The 25394-nt window shown below is 43.3% G+C and overlaps 3 protein-coding genes across 4 annotated transcripts in view; 2 read left to right on the top strand and 1 right to left on the bottom strand.

Annotated features, from left to right (window-relative positions):
• Positions 1-13524, top strand: part of LOC307199720 (macrophage mannose receptor 1-like) — a 43343-nt gene extending 29819 nt beyond the window's left edge. Inside the window, exons 23-30 of the mRNA XM_079947698.1 lie at positions 1215-1320; positions 2515-2747; positions 4260-4425; positions 5695-5847; positions 7571-7681; positions 9037-9246; positions 10478-10516; positions 13057-13524. Of these exons, the coding sequence (XP_079803824.1) occupies positions 1215-1320; positions 2515-2747; positions 4260-4425; positions 5695-5847; positions 7571-7681; positions 9037-9246; positions 10478-10516; positions 13057-13286 (1248 nt within the window). The 3' untranslated portion in view covers positions 13287-13524. The remainder of the gene's footprint in view (positions 1-1214; positions 1321-2514; positions 2748-4259; positions 4426-5694; positions 5848-7570; positions 7682-9036; positions 9247-10477; positions 10517-13056) is intronic.
• ST8SIA6 (ST8 alpha-N-acetyl-neuraminide alpha-2,8-sialyltransferase 6) overlaps positions 1-25394 on the bottom strand; it is a 473234-nt gene that overhangs the window by 239133 nt on the left and 208707 nt on the right. The window contains exon 1 of one of the 2 annotated variants that reach the window (XM_079948365.1): positions 21562-21674. The exons of the other annotated variant lie outside the window; for it this stretch is intronic. The gene's annotated coding sequence lies outside the window, so the exon portion shown is untranslated. Of the gene's footprint in view, positions 1-21561; positions 21675-25394 lie in introns of those variants that run through there. 2 annotated transcript variants of the gene reach the window in all.
• The window catches only part of LOC307199719 (macrophage mannose receptor 1-like), a 60450-nt gene continuing 57259 nt past the window's right edge, over positions 22204-25394 (top strand). Inside the window, exons 1-2 of the mRNA XM_079947697.1 lie at positions 22204-22371; positions 24871-25272. Of these exons, the coding sequence (XP_079803823.1) occupies positions 22311-22371; positions 24871-25272 (463 nt within the window). The 5' untranslated portion in view covers positions 22204-22310. The remainder of the gene's footprint in view (positions 22372-24870; positions 25273-25394) is intronic.

Here is a 25394-nt window from a genome sequence, read left to right as displayed (position 1 = left end):
TCAAAAAGGTTGAAAACCATTGCTGTAGAAGAAATGGGATTCAAAATGACTGCAACAGATTAGACAATGGCTTCAATGTGTCCAAGAAATCCCAATCAAAATGTAATCAATGTTACTCTCCGCCTCCTGCCCCTTAAAACAAGAAATGTCCTCTGTAGTATTTTTTTTTATTTTTTTTTATTTAATTTCTATGCCGCTTTATATTTTTAAGAAAAATCTCAAAGGGGTTTACAGCATATTAAATCAATAAAACATAAATAAAACAATCTGAAGAAAGTCAAATATAGAGTATACAGTCAAAGCAACGTAACAGAAAACTAAAATATCTTAAAGATTTCAAAATAAAACATTGCAAAGGAGGTCAACTTCAGAATGCATACGGTATTTAACATAGTAGGGCTGGGTGAGTCTGGGCCCCGCCTCCTAGGCCAGGTGGAAAGGGCCTTGCGATACAAGGGCTGTATAACAAATTTGACCAAGTTTCAGACCAAAACAAAGACCAGAGGCATTTCTTCTTGGAATAATAGTCCCCAAGGACACCCCCCCCCCCAAAGAGTATTTTTCTATGCAACAACTGCAGCTCGGATTTTATATGCTCAAAAATGGAGGGGGAGACAGCAGTCCCAATGAGGGAGGAATGGCAGTTGAGGATGACAGAATATGCAGAACTGGCTAGTTTAACCAGCAGAATTAGAGAACAAGAGGAAAGCATATTTAAGGAGGGTTGGAAAATGTTTCTAGAGTACATGAGGAATCATTGCAAACAGATTAGAACATTAGTAGGTTTAAATTCAGCAGTCTAAGTTATGTTGAGATAAAATGAGAAAGAAAAGATAAGGAATGACTAGAATGTGCAGCTGCAATGGATGGTTGGAGGAAGCTGTGGAAAGGTGAAAGGGAAGTCAATGTTTAATTCTTTAATGTATGGTTATAATGAATGTAAAATAATTTGAATGATGAAAATCACAAAAAATTGGGGTGGGTGTGTTTCAAACCCAAACAGGCTGATTTGGGGAGATCCAGGCATCAGTTGAGTAAGGCTGATATAGCTCTGGATCATTGTGGGTTACACCTGGCTGGGTGGTCCAGAGTAATCCATGGTTATCAGTGGGTGGAGTGTTAAGTAGAGAAGAGAGGCAGACATCAGGTGTGCAAAGGCAGAGAGTAGATGGCTCTTGCTTGACTGTTTACTTTCTTACATTTTCGTGCCTTAGAAAACCGTCTGCGTTTTTATAATGAAGGAACCTGAAAGAGAGGCAGGAAATTGGAGAAGTGGAAATTGTTATTCAAAGAAAAGCTACATCTGCCAAAGAAACACTGGTACGTGTTTAGAAGAGAAGTAACAGAGAGCATTGCTAAATCCATCTTAATGAGTCCCAACCTGTTTTCTGTGCCATTTCATTTTGGCCAGAAAGAAAACCGGATTGTCAGCGATGTAGTAGAGATTCCATACTCCCTATTATACAGCAAAGAAAGCAGCAGTCATGACAGCATAATTTTATACATGCACTGAAGTGAACCGTGATGCCAAAGAACCACAGTTACTATATGTGCCTACCGATATGCAACTTGATTTTTCTACAGCTCATCCTAAAAATAGGACAGTATGAGGCTGCTGACATAGGTTTAGTTGTCTTCTAGTGTAATAATATGGAGCCCAGTTCAGTTGATCAAATCACAGGCTTCTTCACTGACCTGTTCAATTTTTTTATTTTTTTAAAAAAGACCCAAACCCCATTTGTACAGCCACACTCCTTGGAGGGTGTTTATTGAACCCACCTTGAAAAACTGCATAGTCTTTGGAAACAATGAAGATGGGTTTCAAATAGGTCTGTGAATACTTATTAGGAATTTGATTGTAAAGAAAATGTATTCTGTGGTCTGATCCAGATCTGTCTTCAATTAAAACTTGGACTTGTCCACATTTAAAAGTACAGTGGTGCCCCGCAAGACAAATGCCTCACAAGACGAAAAACCCGCTAGACGAAAGGGTTTTCCGTTTTTCGAGGCGCTTCACAAGACGAATTTCCCTATGGGCTTGCTTCGCAAGACGAAAACGTCTTGCGAGTCTTGCGAGTTTTTTCCCTTCCCCCCTTTTTCTAAGCCGCTAATAGCCGCTTAGCCGCTAAGCCGCTAATAGCGCTAATCCGCTAAGCCGCTAATAGGGATGCTTCGCAAGACGAAAAAACCGCTAGACGAAGAGACTCGTGGAACGGATTATTTTTGTCTTGCGAGGCACCACTGTACACAACAAGGTTTCTAAATGTTTCATTTCAGATTTGTATAAGATGTTGCAGGATGATTGTATTCAGAAATTTAACAGAAACATAGAATGGTAGAGCCATCAAGTCCAACCCTCTTCAATGCGGGAATCACAACTAAAGAATCCCTGACGGGTGGCCTTCCAACCTCAGTTTAAAACAGAACTGTTTTGGTGTCAGGTGAAATGAAATTTAAGGATAGTGTAATGTGTAAAATGAGCTTTTGCCTTTTCTCTTTATTGCTTTCCTATAGACCTTGCATTATCACGCTCTGAAATGACGATTCCAGTCTCTGGCTATACCCTCTTTGGAAACAGCAGTTACTCTCTTGCTGGCCCCAAAATGACATGGGAAGAGGCCAGGAAAAAATGCAATTCCGAACAGGCAGAGCTTGCCAGCATTTGGAATCCCTACATTCAGTCATTCCTGTGGATACAGGTGTTAAAATATAGGCAGCCCATGTGGATTGGCTTGAACAGCAAAATGGTGAGTATATGCAGTTAACATTAGCGTATTCACATCAAAGGTTTGTATTCAAAGGTATGTAGTTAGAAAGTGCAGGGCTTTTATTAACTCATTTTATTGAGCATAACTTCCCCCAAACAGCTTTGGATATAACCAATTGATAATGTATAAATAAACACCCATAATAACCCAAAAGGTTTTGGCAAGAGAGCCCCTCCACCCAACCACTCTACATTTCTTGTTTATCTCCCAGAGAGAAAATCCTTTTCTGTTTCTCATACACACACCCTCAGAGGAATTGCCCATTCAGAAATAATATCCATTCAATAATATCATTTAAAAGCACAGTAATACCTTTCATGAGCATTCTCAGAAGTACCAACTCCTGTACAGAATCCTGCTAGGGTGGCATGCATGTGATTAAACAAAAGAAGAAGAAGAAGAAGAAGAAGAAGAAGAAGAAGAAGAAGAAGAAGAAGAACCTTTGCCTTCACTCTCATCTGTGGAAAGAAAAAGGTTCCTCATGCAGTAACTTAATTCTCCAATGCATAGGTCTTATGTCTTGTAAATCCTATACCTCCCAGAGCGGCTGGAGCAACTCAGTCAGATGGACAGGGTACAAATAATAAAATAATAATTATTATACATTATGTTTATAAGTCGTTGTGGCGTTTGCCCCCTAGGATGTGTCAAGGAAAGGGTTAAAATTGGTGTGATGTGATTGGCCAGTGAGAATGCAAGGGGGGAGTAAAAGGTAGAGGGGAGGTTTTGAAAAGACAGTTGAGGTCTGGGAGTTGTCAGTTGAGGTTTGGGAGTTGGGAGTTGAGGTTTGTCAGTTGGGAGTTGAGGCTTGGGTGTTGGAGAAGGAAGAGGGTGGAATACGCAGTGGGTTGGTTGAGTTGTATTGTGAGAGAGTGAGAGGAATTGTTAGGGAGTTAGATAGATAGTTGGGAATAATTCAGTTTGAAGTTGTAGGAACTAAGATTTAAGAAACTGACAAGAGAAAAATAAACAGCAACCATACGCTTGTTCCTGCACTTAAAAATAAACTTGATTATTTGTTTATGTTAACAACTGTCTGGACTCCGTGTGTCCCCGTGAGCAGTGGGGTGGTGGCAGCGAAGAAAGCAACCGCAGTGGTGGCACAGGGTCAATAGACCGTGAAACGTCCGGGGGCCCTGTGTGATCGCCACAGTCGTATATAAAGTTCAGTTGTCAGGCAAGAAGATAAGCAATTCAAGATGTTTTCTGCTGTGCAGCTGCATTTACATTCTCTCTTCTTCATGCTGCTTCTTTCTGCAGCAAATGCACACACAAGGGCTTGCAACCAGCATACTACCTTTCCATATGACTTCAGAGGTAATAAATATAACAATACCAGAATGACTTTCCTGAAAGATTATTAAGGGAGTGAATGTGTGTGGACATTAGAATGAAGAAGAAACCAAAGTAAATCACATGAAGTGCATCTTATGGGAAATGAACCCGAAAGGTTTTTTTCAAGTGTTGTTCCACTGTGCATTTGTATTTTAGACTGGTGAGCAATACAAGTGGATCAACAACCAGAGACTGACATATACTAATTGGGCTCCTGAAGAGCCAAAGCAGAAGATAGCCTGTGTCTACCTAGACCTTGATGGTCACTGGAAAACAGGAACTTGCAACGAAACATTATTCACGGTCTGTGAGCGACATCATGGTAATCAAAGAAAAATATCTGTTTTAATATGAGTCATCTAACTCTAATTTCAATAAGGTTCCCATTTGAGCACAGAGATGAGAAAAGTGTTCTTGGTACTTCTGCCTCTTTCATAGTAAATAAATGAAGAATATGATACTATTCAAACTATCAAACGATAACAAATAGATCAGTGAAAATAGAGTGGAGTTTACAATAAAGAATCCAGTATCAGATAACTCCATTTAGGTCCCACTGGTTTTACTGAAGAGACATAGGAGTGTTGTTGTTTTTAAGAAAACATTCCCAACTTTCTAATTTTTATTTTCATTCGATGCTGACTTTCTAAAGCTATTAATCCTTCCATGTCTCAGGAGGTTCAATGCACTGCTTTATCCACAAGAGCAGATGTTACAGTTTTGGGGTGCATAACATTATCCCATAATTCTTTGTAGACAAATTGGTCTGAAAAATGCAAACATGAGAGAAGCATATGTGGGTTAAAAAGCACACCCTGTCATCTGTCCAGGGGTCTTTGAGCTAGGCACCTTGAAAATTCATTTTGTGGTGAGAAAGAATGAAAGGATTTTCTTTCCACCTCTGATGCAAGTTTGACCTGTCAATCAAAACAAAGCTCTCCTTCCTTGCCCCCTCCCCACTGCGATGTCTGCTGTACCTTCCCCCGTCATGTGATGCTGGTGTTCTGGTACACTCATTTTCACATTCAGCAAGCACTTGTCTGAAGCAGTTTGTTTCAATCGTTGCTCTACATGCCCTTGTGAGTGGAGCACATTTGTCCAGTGGCATGGCAGCTCCAGGACGGGGTGAGCATCAGCTTTCTGCTTCTCACAGGGCAATTTCAAGATCCAGTTGGAGGCTGAGAAGTCTCAAGGGATTTCACAAGGGGCTGGTGGGCCAAGGGCTTCAAAGCCTCAAAGACACATCTGCTGGGACCATTTTCTTGCTTCCTGACCTGCCCCTCCCCTCGGTGTAAGTACTTCATCAAACTCTTCGGGTGTCTTCCTGTTTTACCTTCACAAGCTGCAAACCTGCAGCTGCTGCACAAATATCTGGATTGCCATCAAACACTTCCATGGTCCCTGCTTTGTGCAAATAGTGCAAACAGATTCCATTTCACCTTGTACAAGCCCAAAATTCCTCTAAGGTACTCTGCTTCATCTTCTGATGCATGATTTGTCCAAATGTTTTTCACATCCCTAGTATTTATAGATTTTTCAGGTAACTATATTTTTTTTGAAAAAAAAGAAAAATATGTTTTTTCCATAACAGGTGACATCCCAGCGGAAGCACCACAGCGCCTAGAAGAATGCCCTTCATCAAAAAGATACCCAAAAGCTTGGGTTCCTTCTCGGACTCATTGCTATCAATTCTACCCTACGTCAATTGCATGGGCACAAGCATTCATAAGATGTACTCAGCTAGGTGGGTGCCATTTCGAATCAGATCAGTGGTAGTGGTGGTTAGTATCCAATACTATAGATAGAACAGTCCCTTTGAGTTCAGTGGGGCTTATAGTGGATACAGGATTCTGAACTTTGACCAGAGACAGAGGCTGAAATTCCTGCCAACAACAAATGTGTGTTATCTTTGAGGCAGTGAGGTTCTCTGAATGAAAACTGTGTTGTTTTAATCAGTAAGATTCATAAGGTTGGACAAACCAGGAGGAATGGAAGAAATAACCCTTTGCCCAGAAACTTATTTCTTATTTTCTGAATCCAACAACAGAAAGTTTTAGCGTTCAAAGAATATTGAGAGAGACCAGTATACAGGCCGGACACCAGGAATCAACACCATTAGGCTGCTGTCCTGAGCCCTCTCCTCTGATGGACTCACCATCCAGTCTTTCTCCCCTTCACTTGCATTCTCTCCAAGCAGGCATGGTGTGGTCAGAAAACTTGGTTTCTGTGGCCTGCTATTTTAATTTCCCCTAAATACGTATGAGCCCAGACTGAGTATTTCTCCACTGTTGGGGGAATTACAATGGTATGTGCAAATGGCAGGGCCTTTTTCCTGGTGGTGATGTAGGTGCCTAATGCAAGATTTGGCGAATGAAGGCAAACATAGGGGAGATGAAGTGGGTAGAGTTGCCAGTGCCTTGAAAATGAGTTTCACTAACTCATGTCTTCATTGCCCTAGAAAGGTGCTCTGTCACCCACCCACTGTTGCTGCCATCTTGGTCTGCCAGCAAGTCACCATTCAGTTTTCATTTCCTTCCCACCATATCCACCAGTCCACCAGTCCAGAATACTTATACTATTATTTCTCCTTGTATCCTGCTTCAGACTGATGGATCACATTGCAACAATTTCTATTTGATTAAAAAAAATGAATTAATTAAATTGCTTCTGCTTTAGAGGCTGGCATAGCAGACATGACATCATGTACTTTTGCTTCTGTCTTTTGATGATCTTTTCCCCAACTCATCAATATAAAATATCTTGATAGAGTGTTAGCTTTCTCTTGGGTTGATACTAGAAAGCTGTAGAAATATTTTTAGTGTACTGTAACTTGAAGAACAGGGCGAATTATGGTGTGTGTTTTTTAAGTATTAAAGCTCCATTTTTTGTGAAGCATCTACCTTGCAAATTATTTTCTGTTGAAATTTGACTGAAGGACTTTCTTTTTCATTATGCATTTAATAAACGGACGAAGTTACAAAAGTTCTTCTCCACTAAAACATTAACCAATTGAACAGCAATCATAGAGATTTGAAAGACATTGATATTCAGTAGAGGCTGGTGCCCATTTGGACTCGGAGGGCAGAAGGCAGGGAAGCCAAGAGTAAGTGAAGCCAACACAAGTTGGCAGAGTTAAGCCAATGATAGGCAAAGCCCAACCAGCTCCAGTTTGTCCCCATCCTCCTCCCTGCTGACTTATACAAAGGCAACTCTGAGACAGACAGGAAGTGCAGCCCCTCAGCTATAAGTAAAAAAGTGGGGATGGTCGAGGGCACATTGAGTTTGGTGGGGCAATGCCCTACCTGCTCTGAAAGGATCAGCCTCCACTGGGCAGACACTTTCTCTTACATCTCTATAACTTCATATTGTTGCCAGTACCAGTCTTACCCTAATGGGCTGCTTCATGTTTATTTTTAATGGGAAGACAAATTTTAATGAGTTGACTTTACCCATTTGATGTTTTCTAGGTAGCACCTTGACTTCAATAGAAGATTTAGCTGAGCTGGAATTTTTGGTGAAACACACTCAGCAATTCCGTCAACGAGAATTTTGGATAGGATTATTCCAAAATATATATGGTGATTGGTTTACATTTAATATTTATTTTTAAGATAACAGATTTGTAATATTTATCCATGTATATAAGTATGTTAAAATATGGCACACATTTATTTCTTTATGAAATGAAAGAGCTCAGCTGGGAATGCCATCAGTGTTAGCAAACAGAGCTAGCAAATTCACCCCCGTTTGCATTTATGAGTGCTCTTGGCAAGCATTCAGGGGGAAAACCTCACTCATGTTCAGAGTAATATCTCCTGGCATGTCCATTATCATTTTGCCTTCTGCCCCTCCAAGGGAATTGTACCCTTTCCCCACATCCTAGTGCAAGCCATGGAAGAGAGGTGTCTAGCAATAATTAAATCCACAATAAAAAGTCATGATAAAGAAGCAATATCAAACCATTGGAGAATCAACTTTAAGAAGAACATTTAAATAGGCTGCATGTTGAAACTTTTTTAAAAAAAATTAAATTACTGAAGAAAACAGAGAGTACTTCCAACCACATCATCTCAGTAGGCCAAAACTGTCTTTAAATCCAAAGCATGTCGTCCCTTGGCAGGGGAATTCCAAATCCTTGGAGCAGCTGTTGAGAAGGTCCATTATCAACTTCCTCTAAAATAGGCACCTGGTGTAGGTGGGACAGATTAGAAGGGCATCTTTGGAAAATCTGCACACTTTTAAAATAGGTTAAGGTAGGCTTCAGGTTGCCTGATCCCAAGCCATTTATGACTTCTGCCTGAGTAAACATGCATTGCATTTGACTGCCTGAAACTTCCATATTGTCAGACTTATTAATAAAATTAGGGGGGAGAGATAGTTTCCTCTTCTCATTCTACTACTTGATTGTTAATTCAGTTCATTATATGAAGATAGAAGAGCTAGTCATTTGCCACCAAAACAGAGTTGTTGCGATTTGCTACTGATTTAGCAAAACAGTTTTCAAGTATGAAAAACATGTAATTCCTAGTTTAGAGAAAGGAGAACAAGAGGTTTAGCAACTGACAATGTTAATTATGGCTTTGATCTGGAGTGCCCCCTCTTTCCCAGGACACCCACATATCTTTATCTAAATGCTGTTTCTGAGAGCCAGCAGCCATTCGAAAATATATGGTTCGGGGACAAGGGGGGCAGTAATGGCAGAAATCAGAGATATCCTCACCATTTTTCACAAGCAGAAATATGTAGGACATAAGCTTATATCAGCAATGTATTATACAATAATTGAGGTTGCATGCATATGTTCCAGACTGAAAAAACTTCAGAAGAAGAACAGCAAGAATACTTTTATAATGAATTTCCAATATAGAATGCATTGCAACGTGTTGCTCTTCCCTTTATAGTCATTATAACAATCATGTACTTTTGTTATTAGGAGAATGGGTATGGGAAGATAACACTGCACTGGATTTTATTAACTGGAAAGGTGAATACCCCATATATGATCCAGAATATGAATTTATAGGATCTGCTTCTGATGCCCCGGACTATCACAACTATTGCATTTTCATGTATGGTGATAGTGGAGAGTGGATCATGGGAAACTGCAAACATTCACGTGGATTTATTTGTAAAACAAACAAAGGTAAGACTTCAATGTTTATTATAGTTGATTTAGTGATACCTATGATACAAAGCAGTATCTGAACGCTGAGAAGACTTGCAGGTCTTTTTTCAGCCAGAATTCACTGGAACTCATTTCCAGCTCCTGTCAGGCGGGCGCCATTGCCATTATAAGAGAACAAGGGAGGCGTTCATGGTGAGTTCCGGCATCTCTTTTTCTAGAAAAATAGGACTGGAGACTTGTATAGAATCAATAATACACTCCTGTCTAACTGTTCTCTGGCTAGATTCATAGTACTAGAAGTATATCTTTATCTGTCCTCTTCTTAAATTTATCCATGAATTCACATCTATGGTTCTGCTGCCCAGATGGGGTAGGTTTCCAGTTTCAAGCCTGAGTGCAAGGGACTGAGATGGCTTTTGTGGCCTTGGCATATGACTTATACCAGGAGTTGGACAGGAAGAGTGTGGCCCTGTTGGTTCTGCTGAACCTTTCAGCAGCTTTTGATACCACCAACCATGGTATCCTTTTGTGCTGCCTTGCTGGGATGGGACTTGGAGGCACAGTATTGGCTGTTGTCCTGTGTGTCCCTCAGGGTTCTGTTCTGCCCCGCATGCTACTTAATATTTATATGAAACTTCTGGGGGCGGTTGTCTGGGGTTTCAGGGTTCAGTGTCACCCATATGCTGATGACACCTACCTAGCTCTATTTCTCCTTTCCACCTAAATCCAAGGAAGCTGTCTCGGTTCTAAACCATGCCTGTCATCTGCAATGGACTGGTTGAGGGCGAATGAACTGAAACTCAATCCGGCAAGATAGAGGAGCTCTTGGTCAGTTGGAAGGCAGAACAGGGGATAAGGATTCAGCCTGTGCCGGAACGGGTAACATGCTCCCTGAAGACATAGGTTCACAGTTTTGACATGCTTCTGAGCACAGATGCCTAGGTCTCTCTGGTGGCCAGGAGTGCATCTCCGCAGTTAAAGCTAGTGCATGAGCTGCTCACATTCCTTGAGATATCTCATTTGGCCACACACCTTAGTTAAATCCTGCTTGGATTATTTTCATGTGCACTAAGTGGGTCTGCCTTTGAAAAGTGCTCAGAAACCTCAACTAGCTCAAAGAGATGAAGCCAGACTCTTGACCATGGCTGATTATATAAGGGAGCATAGAAATCCCTTGTTACATTAGCTTCATTGTGTAATTTGCTATGGTATATTTTATTGCCCCTTAAGCATATCCTTTATTTTACAGTTTTTGAAGAGGCAAGTGGAGAACCTACAAATAGTACAGGTAAGACTGTTTTATGAAAATAACCAAGTTATAAGTATAGGCATGTATGTTATCTGGAGCACTGGACTAAACATCCCCCCAAAAAAACCTTCCAATTCAAAATTAAAGAGACAATTGTCTGAGGGTCTTTTGAGAGGATTACCTTTGACAGGTAATGGACATCCTTAAAATGACTGCTGGCAACCATTTACTCCCATCCCACCCCCAAAAAATTAATTATCCAGATGTAGCATTGTTCTAGGGCATTCTGGGAGGGAAACGGCAGCTGCCACACAGAAACAGAAGTGTCACTCCTCCTAGCTGCTTACTCACATAGGCTATGTTGAGGAATTGCTGCACCAAACCCCTTCAGACTAGTAACTGTAAGTTGTCACAGACTCCAAAGGCAAGCTTGTACTCTGATTCACTTCCATCTGGGAGCTTACTATCACATATCACAAATAGGACATAGGCTGCAGGTTTTGTTTGTTTTTATCTGATCAGATTTTTCACAGAAAGAGTATATCTAGATTAAATTGGGGTGGAGGGGAGATATAGGTACTTTGATGCGAATGTTGTCAGGTAGATGCTGCAAAATAAATCTAAAAAGCACAGGAGGAGCACTTATCCCACCACAGACCAGCACAGTCCTTTTTGGGTCCCACTATTATAACGCATGTGACAAGAAATGAGAAGAAAGCCCAGACCACAAAGAAAAAAGAATTGCCGGAAGAAATATCAACAGCCTCAGATATGCTGATGACCCAACCTTGATGGCAGAAAGTGAGGAGGAATTAAAGAACCTTTTATTGAGGGTGAAAGAGGAGAGCGCAAAATATGGTCTGAAGCTCAACATCAAAAAAACGAAGATCATGGCCACTGATCCCATCACCTCCTGGCAAATAGAAGGGGAAGAAATGGAGGCAGTGAGAGAGTTTACTTTCTTGGGCTCCATGATCACTGCAGATGGTTGCAGCAGTCAAGAAATTTAAAAACGCCTGCTTCTTGGGAGAGAAGCAATGACAAATCTAGACAGCATCTTAAAAAGTAGAGATATCACCTTGCTGACAAAGGTCTGTATAGTTAAAGCTATGGTTTTCCCAGTAGTGATGTATGGAAGTGAGAGCTGGACCATAAAGAAGGCTGATTGCTGAAGAATTGATGGTTTTGAATTATGGTGCTGGAGGAGACTCTTGAGAGTCCCATGGACTGCAAGAAGATCAAACCTATCCATTCTGAAGGAAATCAGCCCTGAGTGCTCACTGGAAGGTCAGATTCTGAAGCTAAGGCTCCAATACTTTGGCCACCTCATGAGAAGAGAAGACTCCTTGGAAGAGACCCTGATGTTGGGAAAGATTGAGGGCACAAAGAGAAGGGGACAACAGAGGATGAAATGGTTGGACAGTGTTCTTGAAGCTACCAACATGCGTCTGACCAAACTGCGGGAGGTGTGGAAGACAGGAGTGCCTGGCGTGCTCTGGTCCATGGGGTCACGAAGAGTTGGACACAACTAAACGACTAAACAACAACAACAACAACAACAAGTTAAAGTCCAAAGCTAGTAATTAAATTAAATTTACATTGCACTCACCATAGGTGCCAATTTCCTGGGGCCCTGGATGCCCAAGCACCCACAAAGTTCCCCATGAAGGGGCCGGGCACCCACTAATTTCATTGCCAGAGCCATGCATGCTTCATATCAAAGACCAGGCTGAGGAGTACAACCTAATGAAGAATGGTGGGAGCCTACCCCTCCCCCTGCTCATGGCCAGGATCCTGAAACTCCACAGGAGCAGTGGAGTAGTGATGATTTGGAACAATGGTTCACTGAGGGGCACAGTTCGGAAGGCAATAGTTGGGCAGAACTGGGAGGTGAAAGCAAGAAGACAAGGAAGAGAGTGAGCTAGCAGACTCTCTTGCACTGGAAGATGTGCAGCCTCTCAGTCCCAAGGCTAGGAGATTAGAAAAGCTGGCTGTGCAAAAGGCTCAATGATTGAGAGGTCAGGTGGCCAGGAGACGAGAGGATGGAAGTGCCTAGAGGGAAGTAGGAGGAACCTTAATTGGGAACACCTGCACTCTGAGAATGGTCACTTGTTTCTTTGCTGCATTCATTAAACATTTCTATTACTGGTAAGAGACTGCTTACCAGTAATACCCTTTGGAGGGTTGCTGTCTTTCTGAAAGTGTTCATTTAGGGTTCCTATATGTCCAGAATTTCCCAGACATACACGGAATACTGCAGTCAGCAGCAGTGTCTGGGTGGAAATTGGGAAAATGTCTGGGGAAATGTGGGTGAATGGCAGCTCATGTTGGTAGTGCCGTTTTTGCTGATTTCCCATAAAAATAGTTTGAAAATGGCTTTTTTGAGATTTTGCAAAACAACTTTTCTGTCCGGATTTTCACCGTTTGAATATGGCAACCCTATGTCTTTAGTAGTGACATGGCAGGCAGAATCAACAGCTCAACCTTCTGTATGGGTCTGTATGGTTGTTCTGCTGGGGAAAGTATTTGATGCTCTCTCTGTGCGTCTTACATATAAATATATATTTCCCCCCCAGTAGAGCAAGATGATGTTCCAGAATTACCACAAGGCAGACTGATGATGGTGGTTCTCCCGGCTCTCCTCATCATTATTGCTGTGGGTGTTGCAGTCTATATTTTCTACAAAAGAAGACACAGACAGCCACAAACTTTACTAGCGGGTATCGAGACCCTTTTGCATCAGGACAGCACAATAGTTTCTCAGAATCAGTACTCAGAATTTATTGTGGAGAAGCAAGAGGGGGATTAATACATTCAGGCTCAAATGCTATGCACATTTACATAGGAGTAAGTGCCACTGAACTCAATAGGACTTACTTCTGAATGAGCAGGTTTAGGATTATACTGATAATTCATTTATTTCAAAGAAGTAACCATTGTTGGGAATTGTCCCAATATGCAGGGGCACTTTCTACAAATGGAGTCAGGATGTAGAATGCTCTGAATGTGTAATGTTTATTCAATAAAAATATATTCTATGCAGAGTATTTTCTACTGGAAGTTTTTTTTTTCCAAGCTAAGGATCATGTTGTTGGTATCCTTCAGTTTTGCCACAAAACAGTGAACCATTCCCACATAAAGCCCTTTAAGAAAGCTAAGAACCCACTCATCGGGTAGGGGAGAAAAGAGCCAAGGATGGTGAACCTACTTCCTTCCCCGGGAGGACCTCCACTCTTCTTCTGAAGAGCCAGTTGCAGGTCCAGGCATCATGCTCCCCAATCCCCAACTCAGATAAATAAGAGACCAACAAGACTGGTTTGGATGAAAACAGGCCACACCTTTATTGAATACAGATGAAAGAGGTTTGGCATGGGCATGGGGCATTCAAAACCCTTCCGGCCTGCCCGCTGGAAGTGATGCACAGGTCAATCCAGACGGGGGTTCCTAAGACTTGCATCAAATAGGGTGACCCCCACAGGGACCGCTGTTTGGGGGAGTGCCTTCGGCCCTGGCCCTCCCTGGGCATGTGGACATGACCATTCCCCCTAGATCTCTTTAACAGGCTCCCCCAGCTTTTGGAGAGGCAGGCAGAGACTACAACTTCCCCTCCATCCAAGACCACAGATTTCCCCAATGCTCAAGTCCAGTTGTGACAGTTGCTATGAGGCAGGCAAAACCATCGGGTCAGAGGCACTTTGCCCAGTGGACAAATTCCTACCGGGCCCCGTAAAGAACAGCGACCACCGTAGCCACAGCAAAATCCTTGACTATCAGCCTAAACCAAGGTGGGTGGGGAAACCCAACGAAGGGACAAACAGGTGCAGGCTGCTTAAATGGCCAAGGGGTGGACCCAATGGAAGCCTTCCCGCTCTGTCAGCTCCACCCCCTGACACAGCCCACGCCTCAGCCTGCATCCCCATTCACCAAAGCAGGGTGCAGGCTAGGATCCGGCTTCTGATAGGAAGGGCACTGAAGCCATGGTTCCATCATCAGGACCCTTGTGGAACCTCTGCCATCCTGCAATGCTGCCGCACCAAAAGGGGTGAGTGGGCTTGTCAGGATTCACAAAGGACTCCATATGTGCAGCCAAGGTGCTGATTCAGAAAGAGCAACTGCATGCAAAACAATTCCTTGTATATGCAGTTTGTTTCCATCTGGATTGTGCCTCAGCCATTTTACTTGTTTGGATGCCTTTCTGATGAGAGCTTAAAGCTCTACACTTTTCTTTGCTTCCTTCAGTGTGATAGAGAAAGCTTTCTTTGCTCCCTCAACCCAGAAACTCACATTGGCTGCTGCTCTCAGCATAATGAGGCCAGGAGGACACAAAGTGCAATGAATTAGATGCTACTGGGCGGGGTGGAGAGGCTTTTAAAGGAGAAGGAAGTTTTCAGTGGCATCTAGTCGTGATGGCTATGTTACTTCCATTACTGGAGGCAGAATTCCTCCGATCACTCACCACGAGTGAAAGAAGACTGTTGGACTCATGTCTTGCTTGTGAGGTCCCCATCACAAGCACTGGAGGGCCACCCTGAGAATAGAATGCTAAATGGGCCTTTGGTTGATCAAGCAGGCCTCTTCTTATCGGTGGGGGAAACTTGATTCACAGTTACTCCCCCTGCCCACCACAAAGTCTGTGTATTTTTTAATATGAAGGCAAGAGTGGGAGCAGAGCTAGCAGAGGTACCAGGGAGGGTTACAGCACTTAAACACAATATTGAAAACAACTGAAAACAACTAACAATTATTAAAATGAGGTGGGCCCTCAAAAATACCTCAAAGGTCAAAAGCCAGGGGAAAGTGGTGTGTCTTCAGCATCCTCCAGAAGCAATATAATGAAGGTGCCATGTGCACCTCTGTGGGGAAGGAGTTCCACAGTTTAGCAGCTGCCAGAGAGCGCCTTCTCCTGGCTACCTTCGCCTCTGAGGGTGGGGGAATTACCAAGAGCTGTTCTCTGCCGATTTCAGCAGCAAAGTGGTCTGTATGGAAGGAGGTGGTCATTGAGATATGTGGGGCATGAGCACTTTGAATTGGGCCCAGAAATGAACTGGCTGCCAGGGCAGCTGTTTTAAACGGGTTATATGCGATACAAATGGAACTCCAGCCAGCAATCTGGCTGCTACATTTGGACCAACTGAATTCTCCAAGACATCTTCAAGGACAGCCCTATGAACGTCTCCTGAGAAGTAAGTCTCAGTGATTTTCATGGGCCTCAAATGTGTAGGTGATTGCAACCTAAAGGTTCTTTCTGGTTGTAAGCTTCCATTGTTGGCATCAGACACCGACAGGGAAGTAATTCTTGCTAAATAATAAATAATAAAAAGGTAGACTCCATTCACCCCAGTTATCTGCACAGGTCCAGGCTTGATTCACAATCACAGCAATGGGGTGAAAACTGCTTCTATGTTATCAGGGTTCCATGCTGCTCTGAAAATACAAATCTGATTCCTGGTTGATCTGATTGTGTGGTAGTTGCCAAATCTAGTAGTACACTTTTCCAGGTATTGCTACTGCTGGTGTTTATCACAATCTGCCTAGCCACATGGAAAAGAAGTTAACAGGAGGGAGGGTTCAGTGTTCACCAATCGCTTTCTGATTATGATCCTCTTGTTAGACCTCATTATAAGTTATATTGCTGATTACCTGATGGAACTGGCTGCATTATTTTCTGTTGCTTACACTCCTTTCAAGTACATTGGATTATTTAAAAACATTAAACTACATATCTCAAGATGTATATTTGTGTCAAAGAATGTAGATTTAATAGCACCAAATAGCACAATTTTTCTAAGCAGCAGGATGTTGCTGGTAATACAAAAATGTTTGAGAAGAACAGTAACTTCTCAATAGATTCTTAGGGCATCCATTGCTATGCGCTCCTTTTATGACCCTCAGCTACTACAACAGCTGCAACTGTTCCTGTGCTGGGATAACTTTGCCTTACTAGTTCATACCCTCCAACATTTCTCCAATGGAAATAGGGACATCTCGTTCCATAATGATAATTTTACTGTTTATACCCCACACATCTTACTGGGTTGCCAAAGCCACTCTGAGCTACTTCCAACATATATAAAAACATAACAAAACATTAAACATTGGGGGGGGGACCCTTCCCTATACAGGATTGCCTTCAGACAGCTCAGGGATCCGATAACTCGATACCCTCCAACATGTCTCCAATGAAAATAGGGACATCCTAAGGAAAAGCAGGACATTCTGGGATCAAATCAGAAACCAGGACAGCTTCTCTAAATCAGGGATGTCAGTGGAAAATAGGGACACTTGGAGGGTCTGCGAGTCTTCAAGACTGGATTACTGCAGTGGACTCTTTGTGGGTCTTTCTTTAAGTCTTGTCTGGAAACTACAAACATCTACAAAATTAATGGATACATAACTACTAACTATGTGAAACATCAGTATGCACAACAATTTTACAGAACAGTCCTGCATCTCATGGGTGACGAACCATCTTTCCCAGAGAGCCACATTTCTTCATGGTTTGGGGCTGCATACAAACATTTCCTTTTCTTTTATAAATTCTTCTGTATTATCTGGTAATGGGCTAACCAGGCACCAACTCAGCAATTTGAATGGAAAAAATCATTTGACCACTTTTTCAAAATATTCAGGAAACTTCATAACATTGCAGATGACTTTCACTTCTCAATTCTTTTGAACTCATTATACTTTGCGGTTGATCCACATTTTCCAGATGTGATTGAGGAAGGAACTAGGCAGTGCTTACCAAACAGAACAGCTGCCCCATGTCCCCCAATCTCCTTTGAACATGTTGCTCTTTATTTGCTTCCTGGTGTTATTTCCTTCTCTAGAAATGCACATTGATTGTTGCTGGTGAAGACGAAAAACAAAAACAAAAAACCCATACTGCTTCATGAAGCCAAGAGAACACAAAGTGTGCTGAATCAGATGCTACAGAGGGTGCTATGGGTGGAGGAGAAGGTGGTCAATGAGAAGCCATGATGATGATATTACCTGTAGTATCAGAAAGTGTATGTGTCTGATTAAGAGCTGCTGAGGACCACTGCAATTGCATCCTCCTTGTAGGCTTCTCACAGGATCTAGTTGGCCACTATACAAATAGGACTAAATAGGCCTTTGGTCTAACCAAGCAGGGCTCTTTTCCTAGGAAGGGGAATTTGCCTGCACAGTTGTTCACCACCCTCCAATGTCTGTATTTCCTGTAATGTGAAGCAGACATTGGGATCAGAGCCAGCTCCACCATTAAACTAAGGTGACAGTTGTTCAGGGGGCAATGGCATCAAACTTCTGCCTCTGCATCTGAAGCCCCATGACCATTGTCCCTTACTGGAACACAGAGGTGTGTGTGCTACATGGCCTGTCCTGGCCTCACTAAACTAGCCTGTTGTGTCAGGCACAGTGCAAGTTGCTGTTTCATTGCCAGTGTTGAAGGAAGATTCGACTGCCATTCCAGTTGGCCTCTGTATGTGGAATACAGAGAGGCAGTGGGGCAAGAGCTTGGTAGTTTTAGACACTGAACTTAATGGTTTCCCAGGCTCCTCCATTCAGATAGCTATTTCAGTGTTTCCCAACCTTGGGCCTCCAGCTGTTTTTGGACTACAACTCCCATCATCCCTAGCTAGCAAGACCAGTGGTCAGGGATGATGGGAATTGTAGTTCAAAAACAGCTGGAGGCCCAAGGTTGGGAAACACTGAGCTATTTGGATTACTTCGGTTGTGAAGCACAGAATAAACCTTTCTCTCACCATTCCATTCTTTACCATTGCTTCTACATTCCTGACTTCTTATAGCAAAACTACTACTACTGCTGCTACTACTGCTACTACAAAGCATTTTGTAAACCCTGGTGTGTGTGTGTCTGGGAATAATATGGTTAAATCATAACAATATCATGAGTTAATGACCACAGGAATAAAATGGGGTCTCACATACATTGTCTCTCTTACACACTGTGCCAACAGATTCTCACTCTGTGACTTTTGAGCTACTTAACAACTATTGAGATAATTAATAGGCGTGACGTGGCTAATTACTTTACGATCCCAATTAGCCCTTTACAGCGGTCCGGTACGCTTCCTCAAGCTGCGTCATCTGCTCCGTTCCGTCACGCCTTGCAGAGTAAAAACACAGCGGAAAAAGCTGTTGCTGCTGCTGCTTAGATCCAGACAAACACATAAGGCACTTGTGTGTCCATTTATCAGTTCTTTATTGCGACATTTCTCAGACATACACTCCAGGACTTCTCGCAGCCATAGCTACTGCTTCCTTCTCCCTCAAAGACAAAGGAACAGAGAAAAACTCCTCCCACCTTCGAAACCTGACGTCAGAATGTGAGGCGTCACAGAACATCTTAACCCTATAAGTTCTGAATCCCAAGAACCATCCAACCTGTGATGGCCTGGGACTCGGGCTTGGGCTTGGAGCCAGAGGAGTCTCAGTCCGCACCGGATCCTTTGCCTCAGGTGGCAGCTGAACCTAGTCTGGGGTCCTGATTCTGAAGAGCCTCAGTCTGCACAGGTTCCCCTGCAACAAGCACCAGCTGGGCTGAGTCAGGGGCCTGAGCCTGCCCTGGCTCTAGATGCGGGGATTACCTCGTTGCCTCCAGCTGGGCAATCACTTACAGCTGCTCCACTACCAGTTGGGTCAGGAGAGGCTGAGGCAGCCTCTGGGTCTAGTAACCTGCCATCTCCCGAGCTGCAGAGACTGAGAGGTCTGAGAGAAGGAGAGACCTGAGTACTCGCAGGAGGAGTGCTCACCTTCGGGCAAGACAGGGTGGTGAGTCACTGGGGGATCAGGACCGGTCGTTACCCTGACAGAGATAAAAGGCTGCTGGACCCTGCCCCAGGTTGCGGGAGCAAGGTTGCTGTTTGCCAGAACCTGACTGTCATCCTGTGCCTGGCCTAGCCTGGTTTCCTGCCTCGTGTCCTGCCTTGGCCCTGTCGGACTGACTCCTCACGGAACCCTTGGATTCAGGACCGGACCAGGACTGCTTTACTCAGGTTACCCCCAGGCCTAGCACACAACCCTTGTCCATAGCAACAGAGCAAAAAAACCCCACAAAAAACCTAAAGACAAAAGAGGGTGGTATTTCTCTCCCCTTCCCAATCATGAGGAAACTTCTGGGCCTCAAAGGGCTGATGTTGGCTGTCTGCTTATGATGGAAGTCCATGACAAGAGACGTTATTCCCAGCCACCACTTCAACTTGCTTGGCTTACATCTGACAACCAAGACTATAGGGATGGGGAACCTCAGGCCTAGGGACTGTGGTCCTCCAGAACCCCTAAGTGACCCTTGGATCTTTCCCCCAGCCACACACACTTCCCAGCCACTGGCCCTGTTTTGTACCCCCTCCCCCTTGAGTATTTTGCCTGTCTAGAATGTATCATTGAAGTGTGAAATTAACATTTGCTGCTCTACCCACTGGTATGTGGTCCTTTGAAAGTCTCCTAGAACAGAATATGGCTCTCAGTCTGAAAAATGTTCCCCACTCCTGTTATGGATCAAGACTAGATTACTTCTCTGGCAGGCTTCTTGGAATCAGATCCCTCCCCCGGTGGCAGTAATTAAGCAGATCAAAAGAAAGGAGTGTTCTTACCATATAAGATCTTTAATAATCACAGCAAGACACAAAGGAAGTCACAGCATATTAAAAAAATGTGTTGTTCCCAGTAAAGGTTTTCCCTCTGTCCCCATTAATCTACGTCATTCCTATGTCAGGTAATCTGATCTTGTTGCCGTTGCGCTTTCTGTTCTATCACTCTCAGAGCCCATCTAGTCTTAGGCAAAGGTGGAGTCAGTAATGCATTCCAAGGACACTGAATCTGCCAGCTGTCTCTCTCTCCTGGTGTTTCCTCTTCCAATATTTCCCAGCTTTTCCACTCTGGCCAATGCCCTTCTGCAAACCACTGTTCTAAATCAATACTGTCCTCCTGCCCTTGGAAAGGTTCAGAAAAGCGGGGTACTCCCACCATTCCTCTTCATCCACTCCCTGACAGTCTCCTTCCACAGTGTTTCCTCTACAGGAGGAAGTGAGCACTGGAACAATATAATTATTTAATATGAACCATTAACAGTGTTTTTATCTAAATTGCAAATGCAAGGATTTTCCATATACAGTGGTACCTTGGGTTACATACACTTCAGGTTACATACACTTCAGGTTACAGACTCCGCTAACCCCGAAATAGTACCTCAGGTTAAGAACTTTGCTTCTGGATGAGAACAGAAATTGCACGGCAGCAGCGGGAGGCCCCATTAGCTAAAGCGATGCTTCAGGTTAAGAACAGTTTCAGGTTAACAACGGACCTCCAGAACGAATTAAGTACGTAACCAGAGGTACCACTGTATAAGCTGATTTACATCACTGACACTAAATTGAAAGGACTCCAGAAAACACATGAGCATTGTCTACAATCACTGTAAGGTCTTCACTGTAGCCACACAGTTGCTCCCTCTCAATCAAGGATCCAACTCATTTAGGAGCTCAGAGAGCCCTTAGAATACTCCAGTGGAATTTCCCCATGTTAAACCTTTTCAGCAATACACACAGACATTCTCCATTTCAGTGTCAATTAAGCAATTATACTTAACGTAGTGTTATTGCCTCCAACTATGGAGGCAGAGCATAGCCATTATGGCTAGTGACGATTGATAGCTTTTTGATCTGCCTCTGGTCCTTTTGATCTTCATTTCATGAGGCCAGAATCAGACTGTGCTGGTCCAGGGGGGGAGGTTACCATGGGGCGAGGTCCAGGACCTGAGTTGAGGGTCGGCAGACAGTCCTCCTTGGGCGAAGCAGAGTCCACAGAGGAAAGCCGGGCAAGGACAGGAACTCTGGGGAAAACAGGACTGGATGCTGGCCGAAACAGCTCATCAACGACGTTGCTCCCACAACCTGGGACTGGGCTGACTGGCCTTTATCTTCTCTGAGGCCAGGGGCGGTCCCGGCCCCCAGGAGACCTGCCTCTCCTGGCCTTAAGGCGAGCACTCCTCCTGGGAGAAACCAGTTCCCTTCGCCTCTCTGCCCTGAGCTTCTGCAGTTCAGGAGAGGCTGGAGGGTTACTGGGCCCAGGGGGAGACTCACCTGTAGGCACTGAGTCCTCAACCACCTCTGGAGCCAGAGTGGATTCACCTGGTTCCTGCTCCTGAGGATCCGGCACAGGTGCAGGCGCTTCAGAATCAAGGCCCTGCCCCAGTTCAGCAGGCCCTGGAGGCGGGGACTCCTGTGCAGGCTGGGATTCCTCCGGTTCAGCCTCTGAATCGGATTCCCAGGCCATCACACAGACCTCCAGTTAGCGGCTCTCTCAGAGCTTGGCCATGGCTTAAAATCAGCATAGTTATCAATGAGGATCTCCTATGTACATCCTTCCTTAGCACTATGTACTGTTACCTTGTTTTGTTACCTTGTGGAGTTGTACCAGCCAAAATAACTAAATAACTCATGGGTTTTCTGCAGAAATAGATCTTTTCCATGGAAGCTGGTTAGCAAAAAAGTGTGTGTGTGTGTGTGTGTGTGTGTGTGTGTGTGTGTGTGTAAGAGAGAGCCTAAGTACCAGCCTAAGTGATGAGAAACGAATCTAAATATCCCAAAGACGATATGCAAAAATAGATCTTTTCTGTGGAAGCTGATGGGTTAGCAAAAATATGTGAGTGTGTGTGTCTGTGTCAGCACACACACACTGCAATCTGTTTGTACTACTACAATGAATTTCATGTCAAACACAGAAGTGAAAATTTCATTCTGCCTGACTCATTTATGAAGTACTTGAAAAGCAGCAAACTCTGATTTGTCTTATTTCCATGGGAGTGGTGTGATAGGTTTGGTTGTGGCCAATGTCTTCCCTTTGGCTCCTAAATCTCTTGCTCCTCATCCAGCCAGCTTTTCAGGTATCAGGTAAGTTCTTCTTCACTTCCATCACCATTGTGAACTTAGCAATAAGTGGAGCTGCATCTTTTACACAATTCTATCTGGTGAAATTTAAATCATCTTCTGAAAGTTAATGTTGTACAGCTAGGAAGTTAAATCCATGAAATGTTAGATTCAAGGTTAATTGGTTTAACATTTTTATTGCTTATAACCATAAGAAAGGTGTGGAAGTCATTACAATAAATTAATGGCTAACATAGTTTTGAATACAATTTATTTATTTGTGTTCTATTGTTGAAATAAATAATTTACTTTTTCCCCTTCTTTTCCCTGTTACTTATTTTTGCACGATACGGAAATAAATTGTAAATATAAGATAAATATTTTTTGATCTAACAATATTACACAAGCAATATAATCCAACACCTGCATTTACATCATAAAAAAGCATCTGGTTTATATATCACCGGTATCCTTTGCACTGACACAAAGCTATTTGATCTAGTGGAACCTTCCATCAGTGAAATAGGGAAAGGGGCAACATTTGCCATTTCTCACTCCCCTTGCATCTCCCTCCCACCCCCATGTGCCAAAGATCCCCCAAGAGGGTTGGGGTCCTCCCCATTCGGCTAATGGAGGGCTCTGCTGGATCAATGAGCTTTCCTTCAGTGTGAAGGACAATACTGGTTACAGCCCTTTGGAGCCTCTTTCTCATGAAGGGAAATCACCACATTGTTAGCTATACTTCAATAGAAGAATCATTTTTTGAAGTGGCTGGAGTTCTTTAATCATGTAGATGATGGTCTATTAACCTATGCAGTTTTAATTACTAGATATGTTAGATAACCAATTGCTCAATTCATACTCCTTACTGTTGATACCAGTTTTAATGAATCAAGGATTAGTCATGCTTTATGTTTTTGTATTATATTGCTTTTAGGGTTGCTGTTGTCTTTATTTGTAATTCACCTCTAAATTAGTTTCAAGCAAAAAGGTGGTACAGAAATTCTTTTAATTAACTAAAGCAATAATATATCAGTTGTTCACCATATGTTTTCTTTTATTAAAAGCAGATGACCCAAAACATTGGTCACAGCCCAAATACTCCACCAAAGCGGCTTTTAGCCAGTGGGTAAATGAAAATATAAGGCACTCGGGTGGTGCTGTGGGTTAAACCACAGAGCCTAGGACTTGCTGATCAGAAGGTTGGCGGTTCAAATTCCTGTGATGGGATGAGCTCCCGTTGCTCGGTCCCAGCTCCTGCCAACCTAGCAGTTCGAAAGCACGTCAAAGTGCAAGTAGATAAATAGGTACTGCTCCGGCGGGAAGGTAAACGGCGTTTCCGTGCGCTGCTCTGGTTCGCCAGAAGCAGCTTAGTCATGCTGGCCACATGACCCGGAAGCTGTACGCCGGCTCCCTCGGCCAATAAAGTGAGATGAGCGCCGCAACCCCAGAGTCGGCCACGAGTGGACCTAATGGTCAGGGGTCCCTTTACCTTTACCTAAATGAAAATATATGGCACAATACAAGGGTCATATGTTTTTCCCTGCACAGTTAAATTGTTGGGGTTTCAGATGGAATTGGCATCAGAGAGGGAAAGGATCAACTCACTCTTCCCTATCTGCACACCAGGTTGGCCCCAGCACTGTGGTTTTAACAAAATAGAAAGATGTTAAGGGAACCAATTTCAGATCTCACACATGCCTACTTTGTCCTTCAAACACATTAAAGAAATATAACATAAAAATATTTCTGCTGGCATGGTTGAGGGTTTTTAGAAGTTTTATTTATAAAGATTTAAAAAAAAAACAAAAACAAAACCTCACCATGAAAATGAGATGTTGCTTAAAAATAGATACCAACAACAATAGTTAAAGGTAAAGGGAACCCCTGACCATTAGGTCCAGTCGTGACCGACTCTGGGGTTGTGGCACTCATCTCGCTTTATTGGCCGAGGGAGCCGGCGTACAGCTTCCGGGTCATGTGGCCAGCATGACTAAGCCGCTTCTGGCGAACCAGAGCCGCGCACGGAAACGCCGTTTACCTTCCCGCCAGAGCGGTACCTATTTATCTACTTGCACTTTGACGTGCTTTCAAACTGCTAGGTGGGCAGGAGCAGGGACCGAGCAACGGGAGCTCACCGCGTCACAGGGATTTGAACCGCCGACCTTCTGATCGGCAAGTCCTAGGCTTATGGTTTAACCCACAGCGCCACCCGCGTCCCTTGCCAACAATGATAGCATAGTATTTAGAATAAAATAAGCTGCAAACTATATCTGCCACAAAGAATCAAAATTAGTGACTTATAAATGGAATAGTTTATTGACCACTGAATAATAAGGCAATGTACTGCATCATGAAAATAAAGTACAGTATTAACATGAAAGGCATTTCTCCCTTTTCTCTTTCAATATTACTGCCTCTTATTCTGAATCCTGGTATTACCATTTTACCAGTGGTTGGGATATTGGAAAGTATGTGGAACTTCCTCCCTAGTTTCCTATTCTTCCTCTCTTGATTTTACAGACAGTGACAGCTTTCTGATATATAATGAAAACCTCAAGCTCTGTATACAATCTCAGAAATCTGCTTCCATCATCGTGGACAACTGCGATGAGGATAATGAGGGGCAACACTTCAAGTGGGTTTCCGACGACCAGATTTTGAACGTGGCAGTGAAGTTGTGCCTGGCAGTGCCTTCCAAGTCAAACCTGGTTGCACTCACCCTCTCCCCCTGCAATGAGACGAGTGAACTTCAGAAATGGGAATGCAGAAATGAGAGCCTCCTTGCACTGGAACAGGGGGATTTGTTTTTAAATCCCGAAAGTGGCCAAAAAAGTCGTCTTATACTTTCTAAAATAGCCACCAGCAAGAGTACCTGGAAGATCTATGGAACAAAAGACAGCCTGTGCTCTAAGGCCTATGAAGGTAAAATTCAGAGAATCTGTCCTCTTTCTCTAGATGACCAGATGGTCAAGGCTGACATAGACATGGTGCTAACCACATAACTTCAAAACATATCCAAAGAAAACCCATCTTGTAGCAGTCAT

This window comes from Podarcis cretensis, assembly GCF_951804945.1.
Source record: "Podarcis cretensis genome assembly, chromosome: 12".
Lineage (NCBI taxonomy): Eukaryota > Metazoa > Chordata > Lepidosauria > Squamata > Lacertidae > Podarcis > Podarcis cretensis.
The sequence above is the reverse complement of the archived record's forward strand: the minus strand, read 5'-3'. Positions and strand labels throughout refer to the sequence as shown.